This window comes from Ischnura elegans, chromosome 1, assembly GCF_921293095.1.
Source record: "Ischnura elegans chromosome 1, ioIscEleg1.1, whole genome shotgun sequence".
Taxonomy (NCBI): domain Eukaryota; kingdom Metazoa; phylum Arthropoda; class Insecta; order Odonata; family Coenagrionidae; genus Ischnura; species Ischnura elegans.
Genome location: NC_060246.1, coordinates 41,885,264 through 41,909,865, shown reverse-complemented (window position 1 = coordinate 41,909,865; position 24,602 = coordinate 41,885,264). Strand labels below are relative to the sequence as shown.

Below are 24,602 nucleotides of genomic sequence, written 5' to 3'. Positions count from 1 at the left end.
AGTTGAATAGAGAAAATATAACATCAACGCATCGAAAGCGTGTCACAGTGTTTTGGTCGGTTTCAGAAGGATAATTGTTTGTTCACAATTTCATCAGAATGGCACATCGTTTATTATCCACAGCACGGACATTAGAAAGACTCTTATGGAATGGAGTGAAGAGGGGAAACATTGACAGTAACGCTGTAAGTATGCTTTGATTCGTATATTAATAAATGCGGAGATGATTATGTAAACGATTGGAATTTTTGGTCGTGGTTCATAACGCAACTTATAGTGAAGTTACGTTACGATGGGAATAATGACTATTTGTCTTGAATTATTTGTATCTGAGTACATCCAACCTGAATTATTTTGCAGCTCGGTCGGAAGCTTTCACTTTTGAGGAATTCTCCTGGTGCCCCTTGTCTAGAATTATTTATTCAGAACTGGAGGCTCTTATGCGAGAAACCTCCCAAAGGATTTGAAAAGTTTTTTAAACCTGGAGGGAAAAAGACAGCAGCAAAACCTGAAGGAAACAAAAATGGCAAAGAGATGCCGAAAGAAGAGCCAACCCCGTCGAAGGGAGAAATTTCATCACCTCCAAGAATGCAGCAAAAACCTCCGGAGCAGTGGTCATTCGGGATGTTTGGTGGACCAAGGTGGCGTTTTTATCTCTAAGGTTTTAGGTAAGGCGGGTGAGGCCTTCGTCCTGTTGTATTAAAAATAAGATTGCTCTGTGTTGGTTTAGGGGTCCTGGTGCCGGCGGAGCTAAAGGTTTTGGCGACAGCGAGCGTGACAAGTGGCTAATAATCGGAGTAGTGGGTACCGTTGCCATCCTTGGGACTATAGCGTATTATGAAAAAGGATACAAAGAAATTGCATGGAAAGAATTTGTTAACAAGTGAGTCAGTATTTACTACGTTGTTACATTGACAATTATGTTTATATATACCTTGTCTAACGATGAAGAACATTCATTTTGCAGTTACCTGTCAAAACAGATCGTGGAAAAGCTGGAAGTCATAAATAAAAAATGGGTTAAAGTGCGATTACTTCCCGGCAATAGTGTGAATGGATCAGTAAGTTTTAGCTCATTTAATACATTTGCATGAAGTGGCTAGGCATGTGGTTGAGCCCAGTTAAAAGGAGTTTATTTTATTTCAGAGTGTCTTGTGGTTTAACATCGGAAGTGTGGATTCGTTCGAAAGAAACCTGGAAAATGCACAAATCGAAATGAATTTGGAACCAGCTAATTTCATTCCTGTTATATACAAAAACGAAATAGAGGCTTCAAATATTACTGGAATCCTCCCAACTTTGCTGATCATTGGTAATGATTGTTGGTTGGAGCTGCGTACTGGTGCTGCAAGTAGTTTTTATCTAATCCATGACTGCCCTTTCTTCTAGGTTTTCTAATCTACATGATGAGAAGGTCAGCCGAAATGATGGGTGCACGTGGAGGAAGGAAAGGAGGAGGGATATTTGGTGGTGTAATGGAGTCCACTGCCAAGCTCATTAATTCTAGTGACATTGGCGTAAGATTCAAGTGAGTAATTGCAGGAGTTGTCATCTCCTTAATATGTCTTTTCATTTAAACCCTATAATTTTTTTAAAGATTCAGGGAAAAGGAAAAAAGCGTGGTCCCAAGTGTTATTCTATCATGCACGTGTAAAAATGTTGGGTTTTGTTTCAAGCCTACCCTAAATCATTTGTTGATTGGCAGGTTCTTCCGTGAATTATTAGGTGATTGTAGTGATATATGTCTGCAAGTTTTTAAAAGGGAGTGCTGTTTATCATCATGATGTGCTCATGATCATGGCTCAGATTTAGACACGTCAAAAAATATGTATCTGCCATCAAGGTATGATGCACTGCCGTACTGAACTGCATAGGAATATAGTGGGTTACAATCTTTGTTGTGGTGAGAAGGCATGTTTCAATGACCCTTAGACCTGTACTGGTGGCGGTATTTCTCAAATACTTCCTATTATGGGAAACCAGTGGCTGATCCAGGATAGGGATGTGGGGGGCCTAAGGGGGTTTCCTCCCAGCAGTACTGGGGGTCTGAATAAAGTTATCATTTTATCTCGTGTAAATTGGATACCTCAAGAGGAGGCTATAGCCCCCTTGGGGCAGCCCTGCCAGGTAGGTAAGGGCAGGAATCAGAAAAAAGGTTTTTCATGTGATGGTGTCTCATAGGAAACGTTGTTGGAATGAATGCTGGAAACCCCAGCTATCCCTTCCGTGAAAGAGCCCCATATAATGCGAACAGACCCATTATGTCATCAAGGTTGACCAGTTCCTCAAGGACTTTATTATGAAAAATCCTTGTGGAGACGAACCAGCTTCATTCGAGAAAGATGGCCTAGAAGATGGCGAGGCAATAGTTTGGTATGTCAGTTTCGACCAAGGGTGAAAATATCATTTGACTTTAATGGAGTTTGAGCCCATCTTCCAATTGCCTGTCATGTATGCTACCAGTTACACATCAAACTCATCTTCTTCCAAGCTAAATTTCAGGATGGGTTCACGGAAAAAGATGTTGACATCTCAACACATATTATAGCAATGGAGACAGAGGTCATGCTTAATTGGATTGGATATGTCAATATGGTGTTTGGTAAATCCAATCCGAAATTAACCTAAGAAGAAGATGGCTTTGCAATGCAATTGGTAGCATACTTGAATGGCAATTGGGAGGTCTGAGTTTGAATCCAGGTGAAGCCAAATGATTTATTTAATAGTGAATTTCTTCCATGGTGGAAATAACTTGTGCATATGTGCGCATGATTGATCAAAAAGTCACTTGTTACTTGAAGAGTCAATGTTGCTTATGGTTGACCTCAAAATTCTACCCTTCTTGTGTACTTAGGACTAGCCCTATAACCTGGGTACTGTGGTTGCTGATGATAATAATCCCCTCTGTTCTTTCTGAGGAATGAACACTTTCTTAATTATGAATCTGGTCTCTTGTTCCACTAATTTCATGGTATTGCTATCCAATTTTCTGTAAGTGGAAGCAGAAACTCCTCCTCCTCAATCAGAAATTCTTTGTTTTTTATCCGCAGGTTTTTACCTAGGTTACCCTCAATACATGTTTGTGGCTTATTTATGCAATATAAACTGGTGCACATTAAGTTGCTAATGTCATATTTATTTTGGGTTCCAAATTGTGTATCTAAGGAATGAAAAGGCTTAACAGGCGGGATTTTACAATTAACTTGCCACATATTAATCAGTCATTTGAAACCATTCTGCTTGAATTGTTGTTGTTATCTTCTTTTAAGTTACTTTTCATTGTAGCCATAAAAATTGTGAAAATCTATTTCATTTGGATATTTCGGTGTGTTTTTCTTCTTTAGTCATTCAATCATTCATATCTCAATACAAAGTGTGCCATTGTGTTTTAAAATATTAATAGAAAAATTTATTTTCAGGGATGTTGCTGGTTGTGAGGAAGCTAAAGTGGAAATTATGGAATTTGTTAATTTTCTAAAAAATCCTCAGCAGTACATTGACTTAGGTGCAAAAATACCTAAAGGAGCTATGCTAACGGGTGAGTTCAGTTGACTTGAACCTTAGCTTTCTTCTTTGTTGCTGTTATCTCTTTTTTTGCTCTTATTGGGGACATGTCAATTTAAAGATTTTTTTCTTTTTCTCATTTTGTTGCTATTGCTGGTTTTTTAACTGGTTTAAAAAAATTACGGTTTAATAATTTGAATCTTCCATTAGGAAAAGGAAGTCTTTTCTATGAATACTTATTGAGATCAAATTTTAAATATTCACCTCTACGCAGCTTTAATTCTTAAGAAAATTACCAAAAGTGGAGCTATTTGGCCGGCAAAATCCCTTTTAGGACTTTTTCAAAGTTTAGGCATTATCTACATCTTTATTGCGAAGTGATGACTGTTAGTACCTTCAGTTTACTTATGTTAATGCTGACTGTTAATACCCTCAGATTGACCTTAATGGATGATATGGCATAATGTCTCCTGATTTGGGCAGATGGAAGTGAAGATATAATGTGCCCAGGTCTTTTGAAATCTATATGTACATATATTGTGAACACACTGGTTATGTTTGATGCTGAATTGCAATTCTCGATTTTCCTTACTGTTCACTATGTATTTTACTGTTTAACGTCTTGAATTAAGGCCTGGCTGGGAAATATTACTGGTTAACCTGAGAAGAACCTGAGAACCTTAAGGAGTGGATTTTGAAATGAAAATATCAATCTCAATGGGCATCGCTGTTCCCCAATTTTGATAAGCACTTATTAATTTTTTACTCTATCGCTACCAATACAATTGATAATACTAACTGAAATGTGTAATTACAAAGTGGCGGAATGGCATAAATATATGTTAGTGTCTTGGCAGATTTTTATGTCAGAAAATTTTAACTGTTATACTTTTACAGGGCCTCCTGGAACTGGAAAAACTCTCCTTGCCAAAGCAACTGCTGGTGAAGCAAATGTGCCCTTTATCACAGTCTCAGGATCTGAGTTCCTTGAAATGTTTGTGGGTGTGGGTCCTTCCAGGGTAAGCGGAAAAAATTTAGAGCATTATGTTCATTCCTTTTACATATTTTTTTGTGTGTATACATAGTTGCCTTTGCTATGCATACTGGTGCATTGTTTGGATATTATCTGAAGTATCATAAAATGAGTGTTGATATTTATGATAGTACATATTTTGATTGCAATTTTATTTGATCCATGTAAATTTGATGGAATTTCTTTGGTATCATGTAGAAATTGCCAAACTTAACTCAGCCAGTCAGGCAGGGAGTAGTAGGGAAAACCATTGTTTAGTTTTGAACCAAAATTAAGGCCTGGTTGGAAAATATTTCTGGTTAACGTATGGATTTTGGAATGAATTTATGAATTTCAATAGACATCGCTGTTCCCCAATTTTGATAAGCATAGTTTAGTTCTATATCTTTATGTTTAGCCATTGCTCATATGGCTTAGTAATATTATCTCTAAAGATTAAAAATGCAACTTGGTTAATTTATAATGACTCAACTGTGGTATTCTCCTAAAGAGGTCCTTGTTGTCCTATATTCATTATTGAGGTTATTCACGAGGATTTTGAAGGATATAATTTTGAACTATCCTTGTGATTGTGTAAATTTCAAAGTTATTTAGTATGCTCATACGCATAATTTTAAATGAGGATGGACAGATTCAGGATTTTGTTTGGATTCAGGTCCTTGATTTCAGGTTGATCAGCGAATATTTTAGGGTACTAGGGCATTTTTCATTGTGTGCTAAAACATTAAGCTGTTAAATTAATGAAATATCTTGTGGGTTTATAATATCAAAGCAGTACTAAATTTATGTATTGTGGAGAGTAAAATTATAAATATTGTATGTATTATTGAATAATGTACTTAGTAGCTAACTGAAATAGCTTCGTACACATAAGTAGCTGTAGGAAGCTATTTTGAACCCAATTCAAAATGATCATCTCGCATGAAATCGGCCTAAAACGATGAATACTTGGGACAAATAATTGCCTTGGAATCTCCACTGCAGATGAAAGAAAGTAGAATCATGCGATATGCAACCTGCTTGGTGCCATTAGAAAACCCTTGATGCCTTTGGTTCATATGGTTTGATATGGTGATTTTTATTGATGATTAAGTACAAGAAAAGTTTATAACTTTAATATTTTCAATCTATAAATCATAACGATGACATCTTGCTCTGACAATTTTCATACGATGTTGCAACAATTCGTATCACCCCAAATCAAAATCATTTTCAGGGAAAGGAACTGGCTCTTAGAATGTGTGAAATTCACTTCTTGTAGCTCAGTTTTGGTTAGCTCAAACCTTACCAATTTAAACCAATCTTCAGGTTAAATCACTGAGTGAGGGATGTTTTGCTAATCTCCAAATGATCACCAAGAAGTTATATTCATGCACTAACAGGTCTCACATTTAAGCTTGAAAACCTTAAAACCGTGAGTGAGCCGTGAATTTCATCTTCTGTGAAAAAAACCTGGAAAAAGCCTTGAATTTCATCATAAAACCTTAAAAATCTCTCAAACTTGATTGTAGAACTACGATTGACAGATCGAAAGAATAATCGATAGGCATTGATCTGCATAATTATATTCGAAGGGCAATTATTGGTTCATGTGCCATGACGACACACAGACCTTAAGCCTGTGATGGGAAGACTGGTAACCAAAGTGTTCATTAACCCCAGCAAAAAATCAGACACCTCTTCACTTCCCTGCCACCCTGCATTTTCCCACCCACAACCTTTAGCCCTAAATTTTGCTAACGATAGGCGACATCATGAGAGTACTTTCATTGCTGTGTTTGCATTCCCGGCGTTTATCGCATTTGTTAACTTTTTAGTTAATGTGTGGCCACTGATTGTTACGTTATCAGTATTTCTTCCTAACATGGCTTATCGACAGATTGTGAATTTGACGAAATTTAGACCGTGAAAACTTGGAAAAAAACGGGAATTTTATAATTATTACTAAATGTATTCATCAGTGTTCGGCGAGATGTTGTGGAACATTTTTCGATGATAATGGAAATGAAAAACTTTGTGTATGCCCACGGTATTTATTGTTGTACTATGCGTTTCAGCAGATCACCTTCGCCATCATGAGGTACAAATGCTTGATCATGGCGAAGGTGATTCGCTGAAATGCATAGTACAACAATAAATACTGTGGACATACACAAAGTTTTTCATTTTCAATTATAACCCTGACTAAAATTTGATTAGTGAACCCTTGCCCTGATGGCCCCAAGTACTGAGGACCCAGAATTGAGTTTGAGATCGTTTGGATCTATCTCTTTATGTTTGTGAGGTATAATCCACCACAGGCACCTAGCCAGTGGAGGTAGGGTAGGGCTTTTGGAGCTAGAAATCGGTTGTGGCCCTATGGAATGACTACTGGCAATGTTTTTAATGATACAATTTCATTTAAAAATGCCTGCCGCCAATTACTTTTAAGAAACATAACAATAATTCTAGCCCTATAGTTGCAAGTTTTTGCAAAAAATCAGGTGGATTTTGGGATTATTAAAAATTTTCAGTTTTGCACAGAAAGTCTTGTATGAACAATTTTAGTTGCTGCCTTCATCACATACTGGATCTTTATACCGACTTTTTTAAAACCGATTTTCAACCCTTTTTTATACTGCATTGCCAACGTTGCTAACAGCTTCCGGGTGCAGCTGCGTGTTGCGCTTTGTCGTGCAAGCTTTCGCGATCGTTACAGGGCGCATCATCAGGCGATGAATGAAATTATGGAATTGGTGGTCAATTAATATACTCGTCCAACCTCCCCCATCCACCGGAGTAGTGGGGGAGGACGGCGGAGCTGACGTCAGCAGAACTCTCACCCCTGTCCTTGAGCGGCGAGCGGACTCTTCTTCTTGTCTAGTGAATAACCTTGTTGGTAACATATTTGCCGTTTTCTCTTTCGGAAAATCGTTTTCCAGGTCTGGCTGAGTTTAACGCCGTCAACTCTGTTGAAATTTTGGGGGCATTTTTCAATTTTTCAATGATAAAAAGTGCAATCTCTTCCCGCAAACACGTATAAAATATCTTGGTGTAAAAATAGACACTGTTAAGATGGAATTGTCATTGACATCTGGGACGTTACAACGTACCCATTATATAATATCAGTTATTCCAAGGTTAAGGTTGAAAGATATGCCCAAGGCGTTGGGGTTTTTGTCTTGGGTAACTTGTATAAAATGTTTGCCGCTGTTCCTGATAAAAGATGCGGCACAACGCTTCATGCGTTGGTGGAAAGTTCTGTGGGAGGAAGATATATTGCAACGCCCGTGACAATTTGTGAATTATAGTGTAAATTTGGATGTGTTTTGCGATGCCACACCCTGGCAAGTCGCCTGGGTTATCCCAAGTCGGGATATTTGTGAAATATGGGCGCTACCCAAAGAGCTCCCGATTTATAAAGCTGAATGTATAGCAGCAGTAATGGCAGTAAGGCATGCGTAGCCATTTCCCAGATTGGGACCAATATAGTTGTATACACTGATAATATGTCCACTATGCATACTCTAAACAGAAGAAAGGGTTTAGAATTTAAGAATCATTATGTAAAAACATTGTTTATTGAGTTAATAAAGAATCAGTCACAGGTTGTGACCTGGCGCTACGTCCTGACCGCTCAAAATCCAGCCGACTGTCCGTCCCGGACCGTCCTGCCTCCCTATGCCAAGTCGGCGGCCTATTCGCTGTCGGCTGGCTGGGTATATAGGCGGGACAACGCCTGGGAGGGGCAGTCGTTTGGAGAACATTGAGCGTGAAGGAAGTGGTGCCAGATCTCTCAATAGCCTCCCGAATTAGTCGTCGATGATAAAATTTCTCTTGGGCTAACACCTGCATCTCGTCGATTAAAATTCGATGCCCATCTTCCGAGTAAGCATGCTCCGCTGTCGCCGACTTCTCCGTGTCACGATGTAATATCGCTCGTTTGTGTTCTTTAATACGGGAATTTGTTTTTTCATATGCTAATGATCTTATTATTGTTAAGAATATGTTGATTAAGCATGTTTTAGAAATAAGAGACCTTTAATAGATTTTATTATCTTTTAGGTTCGAGATATGTTTGCAATGGCTAGGAAGCATGCGCCTTGCATATTGTTTATTGATGAAATTGATGCGGTTGGTAGGAAGAGAGGAGGGCGCAGTTTTGGTGGCCATTCTGAGCAAGAGAACACCTTGAATCAACTATTAGTTGAAATGGACGGTGAGAAATACTTCTTCTTTAAGTATGTAATGCAATATCCAGCTTTTATTAGTTATTGTTTTAAACAGTTATGAGTTTGAAAATGAATGCTACTATTTATTTATACTTTAATGCTAGAATAAAATATCTTCATGGAGTTTTGAAGATATTAATGATGATAATGAAATACTGTTGATAATGTTTTCTGTCTTAAAAGAACCATCTCACATGATATGTAGTAATATTTAAATGTGTTTAGCATCCAGTAGTTTTTATACCTTTCAAACACTGTGAATGTCTTGATCTCCTTTATTTACATGTGTTGGAATTTTTTCTCTTGTTCTTAATTTTCCTATGGATATTGCAATAGGAAAATCCATTAAATTGAATTGACTTAAATTATTATCTCACTAGGGAATAGGAATATAAATTTTTCAGCTGCATTGCTCTTAAAAAGGATGGCTCCCAAGTGTGACCACGAGATTGTGTTCAAATTTCACAGTGTGATATAAAATGACATTTTAAGTGATATATATTTTTGCTTGCATGTTGATAGACCTTAGTTTTTGAATTATTATCGATTGGCAGTACTAGTATAACACCAATATAAATGCGGCCCACTTTACTTCAAAATTTCAACATAATGACAGTTTAGCCCCTTCCATGCTCTTTCTGGAGCCTGGCAACAAATGAAAGAGCCTGCTTAAATGTGAATGGTGCTGTATTGCTATTGTATTGCATTTTTGTTGTTTAGCAGGTTGTGTAAATCAAGCAATTATACGAGTACATTCGATGGATAATACAGTAAAACCTCTATGTAGTGAACCTCTTTACATCGTAAACCTCCATACTTCGTACCAACCCTCTGGTCCCGTCCGATTTACATGTAAATTTGTAGGCAAACCTCTCTATAGTGAACCTCTTTATCTCGTAAAACCTCCATATATCGTACCAACAAGACAGCCCCGAGACGGCCTAACTACCTCCGCAAATCGTACCGAGACAACTAGAGACCATTAATGGGTGCTTTCCATTCATGCGACTCACGCGTCGACTTGTGTCGCCTCGCGGTAACTGTTTATAACTCTCCTATTCCTGTGAGTTACCGTTTGTTGACTTGTGTCACAACAGTGGGCGACACACACAGAATGGAACACGAAAACTGCGACGCAAGTCGACTTGTGTCGACGTGTGTCAATGAATGGAAAGCACCTAATGCAGCCGCGATTACCTACATGGAATGACATTTTCAGCGATAAATGTTTCACGCTTATTTTTTTCTTATACACCTTCAATAATGTTCACGTTAACCATTAGTTAGGGCATCCAACTATCCTAATAATATTAAGTGACGGTAAATGAAGACAGAACACATCGTTTTCTCTCGAATCACGGTCAAAATCGCGCGATAGCATTCGCTTTACTTTACTGATGGCTTTATTTTCTTGTAGTGCCTACATACTATCCATACTATGTTCAGTTAATAAAAGAGGCGACCAGCGCAGCCTAAAATCACTTTCTGACGGAAATATTTCAACTAACTTCACTCCAATCCATGGAGTCAGAATTACTCGACCGCATTGCTACTTCCGCTTCTAAAATTAAAGTATTTCAAGAATTTTCCGCGACTTGAAATAAATCAAATAGTTTCGCAATTATTTTATTCCCATATTTCCCGGTGTAGCACTTTCTTACTACCGCCTTGGTAATTTTTTCGATGCTTTCGTGAACAATCGTAGTTTAAAATTTATTGCGCTTAGCGACAGTCATATGTCTTGCCTGCGTATTTATGCCGCAAAATCTGACTATTCCATCGGGAGTCCGGGACGTCAATTTCTAGCAATACTGAACGAACATCAATCCATGCGCGGCAGTGTTAGGTGAAGGAGGCAGCTGATTAGCTGATACGCGGTAGGGCAATGAAATTTTTTTATCGTCGCCGCCGCATTCTGAAGTAGTTCGCCCAGCATTCTCACCGGGAAACCACGTCGTTTCGCAGACCTAGCGTTTCTGTGTGCCCTCGACTGAGTTTTTCTTCGGAACTATACGTGTATTGTATTTTGGAGAGAGGGAATTCAACAAAATTTTCAAAATCACGCTTAATTTTTTGTCTATTTTTTGCGGTAGTCACGTGTTTATTTTTTTTATAATCTTTAACAAGTCACATATTATAAGAATGATAAATCAATTCTTAAAGATATAATAAGGAGTATTTTAAATTATTTGCCATAAAATATGAAAATTACTTAATTAATCATAGGCTGGTGATGGATTCGAGAAATAAAAGAAGGCGACTGCTTGACATTACCACATTATTAGCAATTTTCCTAGCCATCAACGAGGACAGGCAGAAGGCAGTGACCTTTGGAATACCATCATTCACCCTCACATCTATTTTAAACAAGCAAGGAAAAACAGAAGAAACTGGCAAGGCTGCACAACTAAAAAAAACTCAGGCAGTTAAATACGAGGATGAAGAAATTATGTCTAGAAATATAAAACTATTGTTCTTTCCTCCGAACAGTAGTAGTAAATTACAACCCTTAGACCAGGGAATTATTTCTTAGGTCAAAGGGCATTAACGAAAACAGCTAGTGATTTATTTACAGTGAAAATGACATTAAAAAGTGCTCGTGGAATTGAAAACATTATTTCGAAAGAGTTTGAAAAAAATTTTAAGCCAACCCATTAACTAGTTTATTTTCTAAAAAGGCCTCTTGAACGATTTACTTTTACCTTTGTGTAATCATTAAATTGTAAATATATGTTCATTTATGCATACCTATATATTTAAATATATTAATATAATGGCTTTAAAGACAGTAGCACCTTTCATTTCCCAAGGATATGAAAAAATGGTGCCTACCACTAAAACCTCTCTATAGTGAACCTCCATACATCAAATTGCCCAAATTTTGGTCCCCTCCATTACGATGTAAAGAGGTTTTACTGTATTTGGAAAACTAATGCCCAGTTGTGCTTGAGCAAAATAATTATATCTTAAATTGATATTTTCTATCACTCTGCAAAATTTTAACGTGATCAGGCTGTGGCATTTGGGTACCTTCTGTTGTTAGAGTCAAAGTAATTTGGAAAAAAAATTGTGCTGTCAAAAGGAAAAAAATGTGATAGTGCAATACATGTTCAAATAAAACTTGAGTTTGATATTTCAATTGCGTCGTATTGGATGTCGTACCTTAGTTATGTAATGGCTAATGAGGGGGCTAACTATTCTCTAATGTGTTCATTTTAGGGTTCAATACCACTACAAACGTAGTTGTCCTGGCTGCCACAAACAGAGTAGATATTCTGGACCATGCTTTATTGAGGCCTGGAAGGTTTGATAGACAGATATATGTTCCTGCTCCAGACATTAAGGGGAGAGCATCTATATTTAAAGTGCACTTACAGCCACTAAAAACAGCATTGGACAAAAACAATTTATCTAGGAAAATGGCAGCATTAACTCCTGGATTTACCGGTATGTATGTGTTTTGTGTTTTTTATTGCGGTGTTGAATAGTATAATCTAGAGATGGGTCGAATAGCAGATTTCTCGAATTCGAATATCGAATTCGAATATTAAATCATAGCTCGAATATTCGAATACCTCGAATTTCGAATACCTCGAATTTCGAATACCTCGAATACTAAATGATGAATGCTGGAATGTTTGACTCGGTTGCCTATGCAGCAGGCAACACAAGATTTTGGGGAGTAATTTTGATTTCCTTAAAATGATTCGAACAGGAATTTAGCTGATTAATGAATAATTTAATTTTATGGAAACAATTGGGCATATAATTAATTCAACTAACATCGCTTTACCCCCACTCCTGCTGCCAAGTGCTAGCTGACAATCTGAGGCATTTTGCAAAATACAAGCTCTTTTCCACCGGATTTTCTTCAATTATTTTCAGTCCATCTTTGGGAGTTCTCACGAGATAAGAAGATGAATTGGAATTGCTATCAGGGAGAAACCAAATATTCTGAGAAAATATCCTTTTGTATGTGACTGTAACAATAAAGATTTATAGCACCACTCATAAATTGTAGCTTGATATATGTTTTCGGAAAAAAATACCGCATCAACTTCCGAGAAGCTCTGCTGCTCATATCGAGTTTCGCCAGAATGCTAAGTCTCCGTCGTGTTTTGACATTTATTTCTTTGCGTAAAATGCTTAAATAAACTCAGAAATACGTCGTGTTTGGTCTTATTCTTTTTGAAATTACGCGCACATTACTAATATTTCAATTCAATAAAGGTGTAACATCAATTGACGAAAGTCATTCTTAGACACCCTTTGTGCTAATAGATGACTCATTCAGCGGTTGACCTCCACAGAAATGGAGAACTTCGAAGCTGGTAGGAAAATAAAGGTCAGTGGGGGAGAAAAGGGAGGGCCGGAAACACGTTTCTATTGTTCTCGTGCAACCCGGTATTTTTTCGAAGCTAAGGTCTTCGTAATATGATCCCTGCGCGAGCTGTGACCTTTTTTTTATTTCGAAGAAGAGGAAATCCTCAGAGGGGTGGGCTAGTGCTGAATAGAGAGGGATACCGGACCTTGGGAAATGCGCTAATGTAAGTATCCCACGGTACTCACACAGCAGTTGACCTCCAGAAATGGGGAACTTCGAAGCAGGTAGCCAGAAAAAGGTCAGTGGGTGAGAAAAGGGGGGAGGGCGTGAAACACGTTTTTATTGTTCTCGTAACTCGATATTTTTTTCGAAGCAGGGGTCTTCGTAATGCGATCCCTGGGCGAGCTGGGACCTTTTGCTTGATTTCGGAGAAGAGGAAAGCGTCAGAGTGGTTGAGGCGAGTGCTGAATGGAGGGGGATAGAGGATCGTGGGAAATGCCCTAAGGTTGCTATCCCACGGCACTGAGTTTCTCCTGGTGGGGGGAATCGGGGATTTTCGGATTTTTTCACCCGACTATTTTCGGTTCCCCTCGTCGAACACTTTTCACCGCTAAAATCCACGAATTTGATGCAATTCGTCAACTTGCGTAAAACGGCGCTGCGAGCACTAAATGACTACAGTTCTCTACATTTTTCCGAGTCACTACCAACGACGTGCGTGCGACAGTGTATGATGCGAAATTCAAAGTATTCGAGGTATTCGAGGCGGTAGTTTTCGCATAACTATTCGAAATCTCGAATATCGAATACTTTCTAGTATTCGAGGTATTCGAGTATTCGCGGATACTATTCGCACATCTCTAGTATAATCCAATAATAATACTTAATGAGTACAGACTAATTTGCCTTTGCCAGAGAAAGCATGAAACACAAACAAAAGTATGAAAAGGAGATGATCATGAATGGTTCATCTGCCTCTTTTGATTATCAGTTTAACCTTTCCTCTTCATTAGAACAAAAAAGTGAAGCTTTGGTGCATTACATTTTTAAAAATGTGTTTGTTTACATAATGTCTTGACAGTTTATATCATTCCAGCATTTTATGACATTTTTAAAGTGGTCTGATGTTTGGACTGCTTTGGATGGATTTTTTAGGGTCATTAAAAAAATCAAGTCCCAATCTCGTTGTTCTGACAACATTGAAACAATGTTTAAAGGAACCTAAAAAAATAAAAGGCTTCAAAATCACTTCTAAAATAATTTCTGTATTCAACTGTCTCTATGCTGGAAAAAGTTTCTGAGATCATTACATAATATTTATTAAATATTATAGTTGGAGTTCCTCAATTTTTGTGAATGTGAATTTTTCCCATCTCATCATTGCTTGCAATTTTTGAATGTGGTTTTTAGGTCCAAACACCATCAAAAATCAATTAAATAATTAAAGTATATCAAGGAATACTAAAAACTGTGTCATAAATGCTAAAAAAATATGAAGTCATGAATGAATGTATATATGTATTTACTGCAAGCAAGGAGCCCTAATTTTAGTCATTCCATGCATTAGTTTGGATGTGAACTTAGAGATATTTGAGTGTAGCATTTGTTATAGCTATGAAGAATAAAATACATTAGAACCATGATGTAATGACATTTTGCTATTACAAACCTAGACTTGTGCTCTCGAGAAACAGATGACTGTTCTAAACCACAGCAGTGTGTCTGCTCAGATCTATGCTCTGAATCTCTCTAAATTTTCTCATTCAAGGATGATTTCTTATTCTTTTATTCATAAGTATCATTTTGTTCTTCATAATGATTAGAACTCAAGTTTCAGTCGATAGTGACCAATTAACATTGAAGATAGCATTGGTTTGGAAGTAGGCGTGCTAGAATGCCCGTCACAATTTGCATCTGATCACCATCAGATTCTGTAGTCATGCAACTAATCGTGCTTACACTGAATGATTGCCCCACCAGAGAGCTATTTTTTTTTCTTTTAAATCCTTGTGCCATTTCCTAGTTTGTATTCCTTGTAACTTAGGGTGGGAAGAAGACTAAAGGCCATGCTGTGGGCTGCCTGCTGCAGCATCAGTGTAGCGATTAGGGATTGAGGAAGCCACACGCCGTGATTGTTGGAACAAGGCAGATGCTTGAATTCACCAAAAAAATCGAATGTTGTTTTCAAATTTTGTATAGTGATTTACAATTTTGCTATGAAAGGAAGAAAACTACGAAATCACTCAGAAGGTTGTCTATTGCATTCTGGTTGGTCGCAAGCTAGAACTTGATTTACAACCTTCCCTACCCAGGCAAAGTTGCTACTACTCACTAGGCCACTTCATGATGGCTTCCTTGGGAACCAATAGACTTTACGTAGACTCTGTGCTTCTAGTTTTCAAGCATTGCAGGCAGAACCAGGGCATGACCGAGCTCTGTGATCTTGGATCCGTGTCTCATAATAGTTGCGTCCTGGGCAACTTATGCAGGTGATGCAACTGTGTGACATGATATCTTACAGTTTAGTTTCTGATACCATGCTGTTGCTTGTCACATCCTTGCAAAGTACTGCATTGATGCGTGGTTTTTTTGGAAACCAACTCTTCAGATCGTGAATCTCATGTTGTTGTTTTTCTCTTTTGATTTCCTAAAGCACAATTTCCAGTTATTGTGTTCTAATTTTTGATGTAAAGATCAATAGTGTTTGCAGGTGTGCCTCCGCATGCTGTGAATAAATGCATGGATGCTATCTCCATAAATAGACAAGTTTCTTTCACGGAAATAGCATATGTTCACATTATGGTAGGTGAAGACTGAATTCTTCAGTCTTTGAACATTGAAAGTCTGTGTTCATCATGAACAACCAATATCTTAGTAAATTTTTAATTATGATTTAAAAGTTAATGAGAAGAATGCATTTAACGCTAATGTATTCTGCAGGATTTGCTATGCTAAACCAAATTTGAAGAAAAAACTCTAACTTCACATTAATGAATTTACTACTTTTTTGGTCCCTTGAATTTCCTTATGTCGAGGTTCTACTCTAGAACTTTTGGTAAATGTAAACTAAGCTGTTTGAAATATTCCAAAGAATTTTGGGCATTGTTTTTCTTATAGATATTCTTTAATCTGAATACGTAGATATGGAACCACATGTTATTTAAAATACTCATCTTAGAATAAATTTGCTGGTGGTACTAATACTGATTTGTTTTGTCTGCTAACCCTAGGCCTGTTCATGTAACATTGGCTGCCGCTCATTACTTGCAACTAGTTCTATGCCCTGCTCATGCGTAGCTTTCACTTGATTGCCTTGGGGACATCTTGTGGCTTATCGAGAAGCACTTTTTTGGTACTTACATTTGGGCCTTACTTCCTAGAAATAGAGCTCATAAATTCTTTAAATATACTTCTGGAATTGAAGAAATTTGCTCTCTCATTGTGGTATTATAGTCATTTGTATGCTGGAATTTTGCAAGATTAAATGCTTTTTTCATAACACTATTTTTCCCATCTACATCCTTCTCTTTGGTACTCTTTATCAAAAAAGTCAATATTTGCTGGATTTATTGCTTGAAGTTGATGATTTTTGTGTATGAGGGGTAGTAAACATAAATTAAATTTAGTAATGGCTTTTCTATCTATTAACATACTATTAATTTTTGGCAGGAGCTGATATTGCTAATGTGTGCAATGAAGCTGCATTAATAGCGGCTCGTGATCTCAATGAGACTATAAATATGAAGCATTTCGAGCAAGCTATTGAACGAGTTGTGGCAGGTATGGAAAAGAAGACCAATGTTTTAGGCCCAGAAGAAAAGAGGACTGTTGCTTATCATGAAGCTGGTCATGCAGTGGCTGGGTGGTTTCTTAGGTTTGCTGATCCTCTGCTTAAGGTGACTTTCAAGGGAATTGCCATCTGTGTGTGACTGTTTAATTGCCTCTCATGGTTCATTTTTCTTTTTTCCTAATTCAAGACTATTATTTTCTTTGCACTAATTAAAGTTTGGTTTATTTTTTGCTTTACGTGTTTGGTATGAATTTCTATGTTGACTTTGATAAGGCTATTACATAATATTTTGCATGCTATTCACTGTAAACATATCTACATTCTTCACCTTATTGAGAATCTGTAGCCACTTTGGTAAAAGCACTTATGGCATTGAAAAATTTACCGATTTGCAGTATTTGACTAAACTGTCACTTCTTATTTTGGTCAAATATTCATTCTAAGGACTTAGGAATTGTTTTGAACAGGGATATCTACAATACATCAGACTCTCATTATTACGAAGCTGATGGGACCAAAAAATCAAAAGTTAGTACTGAAGACCTTTGTGGTAACATTTCCTAACGAAATTCTGTGATCAAAAATCTGCCTTACCCCCTTTTATAGTTTGCTCCCTCTTCTGTATTTATATAATCATGCTCTGGAATAGCCTTAGATGCGTATGTATGATTAAAGATTGAGCTGAGAACAAACATTTGAAACAGAATATTCACTGGTTCATATCAATCAAGGTACTGCTACTTGGAAGCCAGAATTTCCCAAAAGATGAATACAGCGAAGTACTATAAAAAGGTATGTCATGGAACTTATGCAAAAATAATAAATATACGAGCGTTGGATGACTACAGAATTTAAATAGGCAAATGGTTCTGAGCAGTAAAAGGATATTTGACACCTGTGTGATAGAAAAAAAATTGCCGCAAAAATTTTTTCTTTAGCTCTGATGCTCAAAATAGCAGTGCGTCTCTTACACGGGTGTGTCTCTTACATGCATTTATATGGTATCTACCATTAGTATGCAAATTCATTGGTGGGCTTGAACCATGTGCTTTGGTGGTTAATTGGTTTTAGAAAGTAAATGAGGGGGAATATATTTATATTCAAAGAAGAAACCGATTCAGAGAATAATTTAGTTTTTATTTTTCATATGACATATATTTTTGGCCTTATATTTTGAATGTGTATTATGGTGATGTTTTTTGAAAAAAGGTAGTTAAATGTTTTTGAACTTCACTCTGCTCCGTTGCCTCTTCCACCATGGCTTCAAATTTTTCCAGGGGATGGGGATGAGGCCAAGTCTCGACTCAATGGAGGGTGGGTGTAATGAAAGGGAAACAGGAGGTAGGGTATGATGAAAGAGGGATGTGAGATGGGGTAGATAGAAAGGGGTACTGAAGTGGGTTGTATATGGTGAAAGTTGGTTTGGGTAGATGCTGGTGGACGATTGGGTTGGTGACCTTGATAGAGGAAATATAGAGGCGTAGGATGGAGATGATTGAAATTAAGTAAGAATGGACGAAAGGAATGACCAATGTATTTCAGTTCTTTCCATGGTTTTTGGATTAGCTGCATCGAAGTTGTTTTCAAGATGACATTTTGCTGGCCAGATCTTCAGATCAAGTCTGATTGCCCACAGATAGAAATATCCCTCTAAATATACCATCCCAAGGGTGTTCTACCAGTGGGGTGACTAAATACCATCGAGGACCCTTGATTTTGGCAGGCTTTTGGAGGTTGCTGTTTAGTCACGCCACTTGTAGGCCACCAGGGGTTTGGTATATGTACGTTCTTCACTCAGACCTGATCTGATGAAGATGTGGCAATGTAGGCCGTGAAACACAATTTTGAAAGCAACTTTGATGCAGCTAACCCGAAAACCATAGAGAGAACTGCAAGACAGCACTGCAAAAGCCTCAAGCAGAAACCTCAATTTTTCAATTCTCTATTCCATCACTAAAATATTCTTCTACGAATGCATTCATTTCTCCAGAGTAGCTCCAGAACTTAAAGGGTTAGCATGCCCAAATCTCAATGCCATAGGCTATGAGAAGTATTCATTATTAGCATCATCGAGAGCTGGTACCAATTTCTCTATCAATATGGAGTAGTTCATTCAGTACTACTCATGGTTCTGACAGCGCAGTCTAGGATTGCCTTTTCTACTTTATTGGCACTAGATCTAAATCACTCTTAAAGTCAGGTTATCTTTATAGAACAGAAAAAACTACAGATATTGTATTTCAATATACATACATAAAGTGTAATTGTTGCATAACATCCCTTTTAGCTAAATATAGCTTTGAAATGTCAGACATTTTTTTGAAATAATATTGCCTCATATAGATCACAAATGGAAATTATTCATTAGTCTCATATTCATGTAGTTGACTTGAGCCTAATCTGATGGATCTTGCTTTAAAAATAATGGATGCAGATGGATTTTTAACAAAAAAAAACATCATGTTCTGTGTACTCCATTATTTATTGACAAAGTAGTTATTGTCCGTATTTTTAGCATGAAGATGCATATCGAGACAATATGTTGGAAATTCATTGTACCAATAATGTTATTAATCTGAGCTAAGCATCTGAAAAAAATATAAATAATATTGTAATTGTCAAAATTTTGGGGTGGAAAATTGCTGGGAAGCAGGGATTTTATATAAGGCTTTGATAGGTAAACTACATAATGGAAACTCCCTGTATGTTGGTCCAGTGTTAGTTATTAAATGAAGTTTCAGGTGGACGATACTTCTCGATGCTAAAAAAATGCACCCTGCAATATCTAGTGTACTAGTCAATCTCCAGCTAGATAAATCCAGTTTGCAAGTCTAGATCCAGACAAAATCCAGCTTTACTCTTTTCAACTTGATTTCAGTGGGTTAGTACACTAGATTTTAACCTTAGTTTAGACTGATTCAAGTATACCGGGACTAGCCACGGTGATAACTTTTTACGGAGTCACCCGCAATGCACAAATAGTGCGAAAAATCCACAGAGGAAAAATCATCCCGGTCAAGGCGAATGATTTTTCCTCTGTGGATTTTTCGCATTAGTTTAGACTGTACAAACTGTGATACAGCTGGAATCAAGCCGAGGGAACAAGCTATAATACAGCTGAAATAAAAAAAAAAACATTCCAACTGAATGGACCCTACCCAAATTCATGCTGGAATTCAGTGTGTGCTATGTAGAATAAATGGAAAAGATAGCAATCCTGACATTCAAGTTTAAACTGTAATTCAAATCATCTATCTTGCACTGTTTGATGGAAATTTTTATGGATGGGTGGAATCTTGTGTTCCCCTGTCAGATATCACCTTTTACCACTATAATCTTTCATAGCAGTTTTATAACACAAATATATTCCCATTCATGGCAGTGTTGTAGCAGTTAGAGGATATTTTTCTATTTATGAAATATGTAGACTCCAAGGATCGGCAAAGAGACCATTATGGCATAAAATACAAAAATGGTCAATTGACTGCTCGTGGTCATTCTAGGTAAAAGCTGACATTTCTCTGAACATGAATTACTTACAGCCAAAAAAACTTCATTTGCAGGTTATTTGTTCGAAAATATAGAAAGTAAAAAAATCCCAGCGATATTGATCAGAAAATAATAAAATGGTGCGCGAAAGAAAAATGCAAGCAGTCAATTGACTGCCCCCGGTCATTCTAGTGTTAAGCGATTCTCTCCCTTATTCTTCTGGATTCAATGAAAATTCTACATTATGGTGCTTTACCTTCCTTGTTTCTCAATCGTAGTACTATTTCAACAATCACATTTTAGTGTCAAATTTCAAAGGCTTATTTTCCTTTTCGTCATCCATGTATCATAACCATTGACTCATTGCCTGGGTGTATCTGATAAGAGTTGACAGAGCACTATTTTGCTGCCAAGATTGTTGTCCTTGCAGTTATAAGATTCTTCTGCAGACAGGTTGATGTTACACCTGTGCTGTGCAACTGATTAATTCTGTTTTGATTCTTACCTATCTGGCGATTTTACTTCTTAGATAGCAGATCACATTCACTATGTATGCTGATATAGGTATCTTCTGAATGGCTGCGCTAGTCCAATGGCTTCTTCCTTAACTTACACTTTAGTTCTTTATTTGGTTATCTTTAGTTAGATAAACCTCTTTGTTGTCTTTTCTAGGTTATTGTACCATTTTCCTAGCTCTGTTTTTGTGTCTACTTTCAATATTATATTGCTAGAAAGCCCACCATGCTGACTCCATCTGTGTGCACACATTTCTTAAACTTTTTTGTTTACTTGTTTCTTAATGGAACTTCTAAAAATCATGGGAGAGAATATGCATCCTTACCAGGCTAATATTCACACCTAGTCACAGTTTTATAACTTATTAGACAAACTGACTGCTTTTTAGGCTGGCCCTACTATTTCCGCTGAGAAGACTGCTTTTGAGTGAAGGTAAAAACTGTGAATTATGTCAACATTCTTCACATAGGATATTTTGTTTTCTTCCAGGTATCAATCATTCCGAGAGGAAAAGGGTTAGGGTATGCACAGTATTTGCCAAAGGAACAGTATTTATACACTACAGAGCAGTTGTTTGATCGAATGTGTATGACCTTGGGTGGAAGAGTTTCAGAGGAAATATTCTTTGGTCGAATTACAACTGGTGCCCAAGATGATCTCAAGAAAGTCACACAGAGTGCATATGCTCAGGTAACTATGTGTGGAATGGTTGTTATTTTAAGTGATTAAGTTGCTTTAATTTGGAATTCAATCTTGAATCTTTCTTGATGCTCAACTAAATGTTAATGTTATGCATGGAAGTTAGAGTTTATGTATGCTAAGTAGAAGATTTATTAAAAATTTCCTCAAAGGCTGTGACTTAAATGAATCTCTACTCTTGCAGTGGTACTTGTAGATAAAATTCAAACAATTTTTCTGAGAGTAGTAGGTTCTATCTTTCTATGCTGTTGTGGTATTTATCAAGCAAGACTACAATTAGATGAAAATCTCAGAAATTTGATGTGAAGCAATAAAGGAATATTTGAAATTTTTTCTGTGAATAGATCATTACAATCTGTGTTGAGTGGACTGGCTCATTTTTCTTTGGTAAAAGCAGATTGTTTCATCCACTAATATAAACCTGAAATGACTCAAATTACTTATGATTTCAGCCCATTATGTGTATAACTTGCTTTGATGAGGTTTTATTGTGTTAGTATTTTGTTAGGTAAATAAAGAAATGAAAGGTTTTCTGTGGCTTTGCAATTTTAGACTATTACAGGGATTTTTAGGTGTTTACATTTCATAAAATATCCGTACTATGGTAGTATTGATTTGGCAGTAATGATTGTTGTTATACATAATACGCCTGAATATCTTACGGAAGTAATTAATTTCTTCTTTTTTGCATCCTTTGGGCAGGAAATTCAACACATTGCTAACCAGTAAATTTCTTTTTCAGGTGGTGCATTATGGCATGAATCCAAAAGTTGGAAACATTAGTTTCGACATGCCTCAACCTGGTGAAATGGTTTTGGAAAAACCATATTCTGAAGAAACTGCACAATTAATAGATACTGAAGTACGAAACCTCATTCAAAGGGCACACACACATACCAAGGATCTTTTAACCAAGCACAAGGCAGATGTAGAAAAGGTGATGTATTTCATTTTTTTACCTTGATGTATGAAGCATATGGTGGGAGGATATTTTGCCATGTGGTATTGTTTTCTCGGCTCTTGCAGTAATACTCTTAGATAAATTTTATACTATTTTTCTGAGAGTAGTAGATTCAATCTTTCTGTGGTGTTGCGGTATTTATCAAGTAAGACTGCAATTAGATGAAAATCTCACCATCACTGGCAGTGATGAGGATAGGGTTGGGTAGTTGAACATAATCATTTCATCTCATCGTCTCTCAAATGACTATAAATTAATTTTTTTGTACATATGGATGAAAATGAGAAATCATAATGCAACCCTCAAGAAAAACTCGGAAAAACTAAAAATTTAATCCTAAATTGCAAATTAAAAAAAAAAAACTAATCCTAAATTGCAATCCATTGCATGATAGCCAGAGAAATGGGAACAGACTAGATCCAATTCAATTCAATCAAAGAATTTCTCTTGAACTCTCTTTCTCTTTCTCTTCCCTCCAAATTTTCAACCAAGTTGAGTTCAGCTAAAGCTTAAAGTTTTAAGTTTGAGTTGCAATGCTATGCATTTTGTAGGGAAAATTACATTGGTTAGTCTGATTATATACCAGATTTACTTCCTTATCTATCATCAATGCATAAAATTGATCAAACAACTTCATTTTGTATTCCAGTAAATAAAATATATTAGTGTATAAATGTAATAAATAAATAAATATGTAGTTTAAATACATGTAGTGTAAAATAAAATATAATGTTTTGATAATATTGTAAGATCATTGTGGAGAATACAATTGTTGCCTTCTGGTGAGGAAGACTAGGGTATTTGAGACAACATGATTAATTATGGCAGTTACAGCCCTGTGGTAACTAAGTCTAAGTATCATAAGTAGTAACCACCATCTATACTCACCAAAAACGGTACTTTTTGACAGTATTTCCTGAATAAAATTCTATTTTTTCTGAAAAATTACTTATATAAAGTGCTCATATATATGTAGTGTACGTCTATGTAGATCTAGTCTAGTAGCCTTCCACAAACTTCTGGTACTTCATCATTTGAAATGATGTGGGATTAAGATTTTAAATGGCAACGGAGACAGGTTTTCCTCACTCCTTCTGCATAGGCCGTTTTTTATTGTAATTATATTTTATATGAGGACCTTTTTCAAGGTTTCCTTGGCAAATATCTCATGATTACACTCTCATGTTAGTTAAAGAGCCAAATTATAATTTAGTTGTATGGTAATATTTAAAATACACACACAAGAGTTGCTTCTTTGACTTCGTTGAATATCGAGTAACTAATGAGTAATGCCCTTTAATCTGATTTAACTTTCAGGTTGCGGAACGACTCCTAAAACAAGAAATTTTAAGTAGAGATGATATGATTGAACTGTTGGGCAAAAGGCCATTCCCAGAAAAGGCAACGTATGAAGAGTTTGTGGAAGGAACTGGTTCTTTTGAAGAGGACACCTCTCTTCCTGAAGGCCTTAAAGACTGGAATGTTGATAGAAAGAAAGCAACTGAAGAACCTAGTGGTGATGACAAAAAGCCAGAAACTGCTGGTAAGGGCAGTGCATCGTAGCCTTTTCTGTGCGAGAGTATAAGACTGTTAAAAGTGTGTACAGTGCTGCGTTTGTTGAAGTTAGATTAATTTATCTCATGAATAATATTTTATTCGTTGTCAGGCAAGGTGGACCGAAATATTTTGAAATTGGTTATACTGTTTTTACAAACAAGTTTTATTATTTCTAATATTCATTTGGTAAAACTTTATCCTGTAACTCTGTTGTATTTGGAACCAGGAGGACTATGATCACCAGCTTTTTGTCAGCACTGATGAAAATTATTCCGGAAACTTAATTTCAAGCATTTGCCAAAAAGGATTATCACCGATTGCTTCTGCCATCAAGAGAGTAGGAAGTGCTGTAATTGCTAAATTAATTGTGAAGTAGTGCCTGACTTTAAAAGCTAAGTCAATAAAAGTGTTGTGGTTACATTTGAGGGAAATTATTGTATAGAGTACTTTGAAGCTTTCTGTAATTTATTTTATATTTCTTTTTGCTTCTCATTAAATTGAAGAATTGATCTTTGGGA

At 36.7% G+C, this 24,602-nt stretch overlaps 1 protein-coding gene across 2 annotated transcripts; it reads left to right on the top strand.

The window, feature by feature from the left end:
* The first annotated feature begins 22 nt into the window (after nucleotides 1-22).
* On the top strand, nucleotides 23-24,602 carry LOC124159304 (AFG3-like protein 2). Of its 2 annotated transcripts, XM_046535047.1 has the most exons (15): nucleotides 23-185; nucleotides 361-641; nucleotides 731-883; nucleotides 968-1,061; nucleotides 1,147-1,312; nucleotides 1,390-1,528; nucleotides 3,420-3,538; nucleotides 4,402-4,523; nucleotides 8,582-8,735; nucleotides 11,968-12,195; nucleotides 16,742-16,968; nucleotides 21,357-21,557; nucleotides 22,309-22,503; nucleotides 23,845-24,070; nucleotides 24,311-24,602. In XM_046535047.1, exons 1-15 carry the CDS (start codon nucleotides 99-101, stop codon nucleotides 24,319-24,321), a joined length of 2,403 nt encoding a protein of 800 aa, XP_046391003.1. In that variant the 5' UTR covers nucleotides 23-98; the 3' UTR covers nucleotides 24,322-24,602. The 2 variants fall into 2 exon arrangements, with proteins under 2 accessions (XP_046391003.1, XP_046390994.1); XM_046535038.1 differs by having other exon boundaries at nucleotides 23,845-24,602.

What these genes read in the sequence shown, in the direction of transcription:
- LOC124159304 (XM_046535038.1), top strand. Translation starts at nt 99, where the DNA reads ATGGCACATCGTTTATTATCCACAGCACGGACATTAGAAAGACTCTTA. An exon ending in CCCAACTTTGCTGATCATTG is followed by an intron (nt 1,313 to 1,389) that starts GTAATGATTGTT and finishes CCTTTCTTCTAG; the next exon opens with GTTTTCTAATCTACATGATG. An exon ending in ATTAACTCCTGGATTTACCG is followed by an intron (nt 12,196 to 16,741) that starts GTATGTATGTGT and finishes AATTTTTGGCAG; the next exon opens with GAGCTGATATTGCTAATGTG.